This window comes from Micropterus dolomieu, unplaced genomic scaffold (assembly GCF_021292245.1).
Source record: "Micropterus dolomieu isolate WLL.071019.BEF.003 ecotype Adirondacks unplaced genomic scaffold, ASM2129224v1 contig_10307, whole genome shotgun sequence".
Taxonomy (NCBI): domain Eukaryota; kingdom Metazoa; phylum Chordata; class Actinopteri; order Centrarchiformes; family Centrarchidae; genus Micropterus; species Micropterus dolomieu.
The window spans coordinates 1-6,152 of NW_025739293.1; the positions used below are offsets into that span (position 1 = coordinate 1).

At 41.5% G+C, this 6,152-nt stretch overlaps 1 protein-coding gene across 1 annotated transcript; it reads right to left on the minus strand.

The window, feature by feature from the left end:
- Positions 1 to 1,212: 1,212 nt before the first annotated feature.
- Positions 1,213 to 5,645, minus strand: LOC123965585 (myosin-9-like; the record flags this gene model as incomplete). The annotated part of the gene is made up of 10 exons (XM_046042059.1): positions 5,504 to 5,645; positions 5,083 to 5,289; positions 4,819 to 4,956; positions 4,575 to 4,698; positions 3,609 to 3,780; positions 3,139 to 3,351; positions 2,650 to 2,794; positions 2,353 to 2,559; positions 2,120 to 2,224; positions 1,213 to 1,365 (listed from the first exon to the last, which is right to left on the minus strand). Coding segments are annotated over exons 1-10 (1,557 nt in total), but the record flags the coding sequence as incomplete, so codon positions are not given.
- Between the last annotated feature and the right edge of the window lie 507 nt (positions 5,646 to 6,152).

Consider the following 6,152-nt stretch of genomic DNA (forward strand, 5'->3'; position numbering starts at 1 on the left):
TGCAGCTGGAGTCAGTGCTTCAAGAACCACCACGCACAGACGTATGCAAGACGTGGGTTTCAGCTGTCGCATTCCTTGTGTCAAGCCACTCTTGAACAAGACGCAGCGTCAGAAGCATCTCGCCTGGGCTAAAGACAAAAAGGACTGGACTGCTGCTGAGTGGTCCAAAGTTATGTTCTCTGATAAAGTAAATTTTGCATTTCCTTTGGAAATCAAGGTCCCAGAGTCTGGAGGAAGAGAGGAGAGGCACAGAATCCACATTGCTTGAAGTCCAGTGTAAAGTTTCCACAGTCAGTGATGGTTTGGGGTGCCATGTCATCTGCTGGTGTTGGTCCACTGTGTTTTCTGAGGTCCAAGGTCAACACAGCCGTCTACCAGGAAGTTTTAGAGAACTTCATGCTTCCTGCTGCTGACCAACTTTATGGAGATGCAGATTTCATTTTCCAACAAGCTACCAGTACCTGGTTTAAGGACCATGGTATCCCTGTTCTTAATTGGCCAGCAAACTCGCCTGACCTTAACCCTATAGAAAATCTATGGGGTATTGTGAAGAGGAAGATGCGATACGCCAGACCCAACAATGCAGAAGAGCTGAAGGCCACTATCAGAGCAACCTGGGCTCACATAACACCTGAGCAGTGCCACAGACTGATCGACTCATTGCTGCAGTAATTCAGGAAAAAGGAGCCCCAACTAAGTATTGAGTGCTGTACATGCTCATACTTTTCATGTTCATACTTTTCAGTTAGCCAACATTTCTAAAAATCCTTTTTTTGTATTGTTCTTAAGTAATAATCTAATTTTCAGAGATACTGAATTTGGGATTTTCATTTTGTCAGTTTTAATCATCACAATTAAATGAAATAAACACTTGAAATATCAGTCTGTGTGTAATGAATGAATATAATATCCAAGTTTCACTTTTTGAATGGAATTACTGAAATAAATCAACTTTGATGATATTCTAATTATATGACCAGCACCTGTACATGAAAACTTTGACCTACTGGTGGCGCTAGACTGATGTGGTGGACAGACTGACATTGCCATCCATAGAGCTACTCCCCCACCCCAGAGACCAAATCAACTCTCTTGAATTTTACAGATCTGAGTTCAATAACAGTTCAATAACTGCTGATGTGTGTGTGATGTGAAACAAAGATAACGGCTTTGTTTAAGTGAACAGAGAGAGAGTGTGACACTGTGACCGACCTGAGCCTGCAGAGTAGAGATCTGCTTCTCCAAGTTCTTCTTGCCCTCTTCCTCTTCCTCCACCATCTCCCGCAGGCTGTGCTGCTCGTCCTCCAGCTGTTTCAGGCGGGTGGAGAGGGCCAGCTTCTGACGAGTCTCTTCTTGGAGCAACGCCTGAAGTAAAGAGGAGGAGAAGTACAACTTGAGAAAAATATATTCTTTAAACCTGGTAAGCTCAAGGCTTTCCCCCTCAGTTTTCACTCCATTTATTGTTTTTTGCCTATATTTGACTGTATGTGAATTAGCAAGTGGCATTTCACGTTTGCTGTGTCACCAGTAATGTACAGAAACTGTCGCTGGATGACTTAATAGTCAAGAAAACATTTAAAGGTGATTATTAGGCAAGATATAAAGTTATAAGGAATGTCTTTTCTTCTACGATTCATTAGCATATTTACAGACACTGGAGATATTGATATCCTTCAAAAGTGTGAGTCACACTACAAATGTGTATGAGTCTGACTGAGTTACGACTGATTATTTAAATGCAGAATTGGGCGCCAAGGGTTCAGAAGGTATTAATATATTGCAGATACAGTGTTGTTTTACATGTTTATATCGTATGTCCTCCATCAATTTATTTTTGTCACTATTGGTTAATTTGCAGATTTCTCTCGATTATTTTTCGATCAATACAATATGAAACAAGTCCCAGTTTTTTTTTTTTTTTTTTTTTTTAAAAACAATTGAAATTCCAAAGATATTTAATTTACAATGTTATAAAATAGAGGAACGCAGCACCTGATGAATTTTAGTCATTTTCAAATAAACAACAATGAACTGATAATCGAAACAAGTAAGACAAGTGAGATTAGAAGACAGACAAGAGTGCAAAAAGTAGCAACAGTAGTGATGAAGATGTTTGTACCTGTAGATCCTGCAGCTGAGACTGCGTAGAAGAAAGGTCTTTGCTGGATTTGATGTTCTTACCCTCCGCTTGACTCAGGAGGCCGTTTAAGTTGTCCAGCTCCGTCTAGACACCAGGTAGAAAGAATAACAAATCACGGACACAATTTAATCATCCACTCCATCCATCCATCCTCACAGAAACACAATTGCAAACTTTCTTCCATTCAACCACATACTTCGTCCACACTGTACCTGCATCTTGGCCATCTTGGCGGCCACCTCCTGCCTCTGTCGTTCACTTTCCCCGTATTTGACCTGTAGTTCTTGAACCTGGGCCTCGGCCTTCTTACGACGGTGTTCAGACTCCCCTTTGCCTTGTGTCAGACTCTTCATCTCAATCTGCAGCTCGTTCCTCTCGCTCTCCAGCGCCTGCTTGGCTTTCTCCACCGACACCTTGTTCTGCAGGAGTGGCACACATGACGCATGTTACTGTTGTTAATCCAGGTATTTATTAATCTTTGGCATCTTCTGACCACCCCATTTCGTTACCCTTTTGGCTTGTTCCAGCTGTTCGTTGAGCTCCTCAAATGCCTGATTGTGTTTTTGTCTCATGTCAGCCATCTGCTGCTCGTGGAGCTTGGCCTCTTCCTCCAGATTCTTCTTCAGCTGGGTGACCTCCATCTCACGCTTGGACCTGAATGACCAAAAAAACACCACAGATTTGAGAAGAGGAAAAACTACATTTATCTGAGCACAATCTTGTTGCCCTTGGAGCCTTCCACATAAACACCTGGATAATCTCACCCAAGTGTCAGAGTGTCTCAACAACTATTAGATGGACTGCCATGAAATTATATCGACTTGGATCTCACGACTTTTCATTCAGTCAGACTTTCTACTTGTCCAACACAGTTTGTTACAGGAAACCAAGAACTTCTCCATGGATTTTGTGTCTTAAGTAATTCACAATTCAGAGTATTTTTCCCTAAATAAAAATAAAAAAAATATACTGCAAACCTACACAGGCTTAACTGTTACCTCAGCTCCTGCTGTGCTGCAGTGGAGTCCAAAGTGTCCTCCAGCTCAGTCTTGAGGGCCTCCAGCTCCTCTCCCAGGTCCCTACGCTGTTTCTCAGCCTTGGTGCGTGCCTGCCTCTCCAGCTCCAGATCCTCCTGCAGCTCGGAGATCTGCGCCTCCAGCTCCCTGATCACCTTCTGGGCTGCGTTCTTGGCGGCAGCCTCCTCCTCGATCCTAAGGGTGAGATAAAGAGCAGGGATGAGATCGAAATACTGACACTCTGCATGAATGTTGTTGGAAGTAAACAACAGTCTGTGTCATCATCATCCAACTTTTATGATCAGGGAAGTTCATATAAAGCTTCAGGGGGACAACAGGAAATAGTATCCTTGTAAGCAGCCTATGAGACTATGACAAAAAGGTCATCACAATCGGTCATGTTGTTGCTGTTAAATTTGAAAATATATATATATTTATTTTTTTTTAAAAACCTGGCCAGTGCAGCGTGGAGTTCCTCTTCCTTCTTAGCCAGCTGAGCTCGGAGTTCAGCGATCTGGGCCTGCAGGTCAGCAATCTGGTCATGGAGTTCAGTGGAGTCTCCCTCTAGTTTACGACGGTTCTTCTCCAACTCCTGACGCACTTTCTCCTCTTTTCTTAGACGATCTGTGAGAGAGCGCCCAAAATTAACTAATTTAAATTGTAATTATTAGCAAAAGGTAAAAGGACACCAAAAAAACCCACAAACATTAAAGGATTTAAAAAGTATGGAGCAGTGTCATGGAGAAATGTTATTTGTGCACATGAATTATACTTAATTTGCACTCTTCGTTTAGCATTGTTTATGGAGTGATCTCTTATTTCAGGCCCTGTGGAGACCCTCACTACATCCAAACAAGAGAAAGCAACAACCCCACACGAAAAAAAAATTATACCATAGCTTTTATTCCCCCACATTCCAGGTCCAACATTGGTCCATAAAAATTACAGAGTGTGTAGACGTAGGCATTCACACAGACACCTCCAAAATCATGAAACACCTTTCATGCCCGTTGAGTTTAGCCCCTTTCCCTTTTTCCTCAACTCACAGTCTGCAATGCATTATATTAATAAATCTTACAGATTATGTTCAGATGTCACTGAGATTTGTTTGGGCAGTGTGGGAATCTCACTCCAAAAACAATCTTAAAATTGAGAGCACACATTAGAAATTTAAAATTATTATTAAATCGTGCACACAGAAATTTTTTTCTTTCCATGACACTTCTTAAGGGATTATGGTTGTTAGATTTAAAAGAAATTTTAAAAAAAAACAACTAAAGCTTGATTTTAATCAACGAAGAAAGAAAAATTAATCAAAATAATGACAATTCAATTTTATTGAAACACACTAGCACATTATTGGGTGGGTCAAAAAAAAACAAACAAATGCAACAATAATGTCAAAAACAAATACTTGCCCTCCAAATCTGTGATCATGGCTTCGTGTTTATTCTTGAGTTTCTGCAGACTTTTGGACTTCTCCTCCTCTTCGGCCAAGTTGGTGGTGAACTCTGAGATCCTCTCCTCCATCTGTTTCTTCTCCTGTGGTTAAAAAGACAAAAGAAAAAACAGATGACTTGTTGTCCCAGGTGTAATTCTGTTTTATTTATCCTGGACTGTGTATTAATCAGTGCTGAAGACCATGGACGTGTTGTATGAGACCTTATTGAGCTTGTTGTTCTGGTCCTCCAGCACCATGACAGCCTCCTCTATCTTCTTCAGCTTGGCGTCCGTGGTGACCTTCTCCATCTGAAGCTTCTGTCTGGCTGCTTCCTCCTCATCCAGCTGCTGCTCCAGGTCCTGGATGAACACCACAACCAATTTGAAATGTTAATGCGTCTTTTTAAAAACACTGCCATTGTATTTTTTGAGTATGATTCTTCCCCATCTCATCTCACATTCTCTATCCCTCAGGACTTGACTGACCGTGATGTTCTGCTGCATCTTCTTTCTCTCAGTGTTCATCTGGGCGACCCTCTCTTCCTCCTCCTCCAGGCGAGACTCCAGGTCATGCAGGATGTCCTCCAGCTCTTGCTTCCTGGTGGCCAGACGGGCTCTCATCTCCTCAGCCTCTGCACACAGCTCCGTCTCTGCCTGCAGCTGCTCTTGAAGAGCTAGCTTCTCAGAATTCAGCTGGCAGAGGGGGTGTCAAGGTGAGGCTGGAAAATTACATCTCAGAGCAGCATCATGCAGAAGTAAATAGGTTTTGTCATAACGATTCATGTTTTTATGCAGTAATTCTACATGTGCCAGATTTAAATGCTGCTACAGAAAACCTGATGCAGATCTACAAATAAATCTGTCCACTATCGCAGATTTGAAATAAGACTCTTGTGAAGACTCTTACCTGTTGCTGCTTGGCCTCATATTCTTTGAGCAGCTCCTCAGTCTGCAGTTGTCTCTCCTTGACCTTGAGCAGCTCCTCCTCTTTGGCCACCATCTCCTCATCCTGCCGAGTCACTTGCAGCAGAGGCTTCACCTAAAAGAAAGAAAGAATAAAAATGAACATCTCACGGTAAATCTTTAAAAACATTGTTCAATAGTAAAATGTATTTTCCTTGCGTTTTCTTAATTACCATTACAGTACAATAAAAGGTGAGTGCTCTACAGACGCCTGATAAAGATGTCAATATCTCACAAGTGATATCAGTGTACTGTATATAGTCAAAACTCTACATATCGACACCCAGAACTACAGATTTAATTTTTGGACCAATAGAGCTGCGAGTTGATTTGACTTAACTTGGTGACCAATAAATACGGAAAAATTGCTGTGCTGCGCATAGTTTTATTTTTGGGAGCACCAACAAACGGTCATGAATAATTAAAAACTTAAATGGGACTCGACTTTGGCTGCAGCGGAATAGCCTTTCATTCAAAAATGTATTAGCCAATACGCATACATTAGAAGCTTAACAGTTTCGTTATTTATGTGCTTTTAGATATTACTGTAATAATTTTTGAACTTGTTTTGTCTGCTCAGAAAAGGACTATCA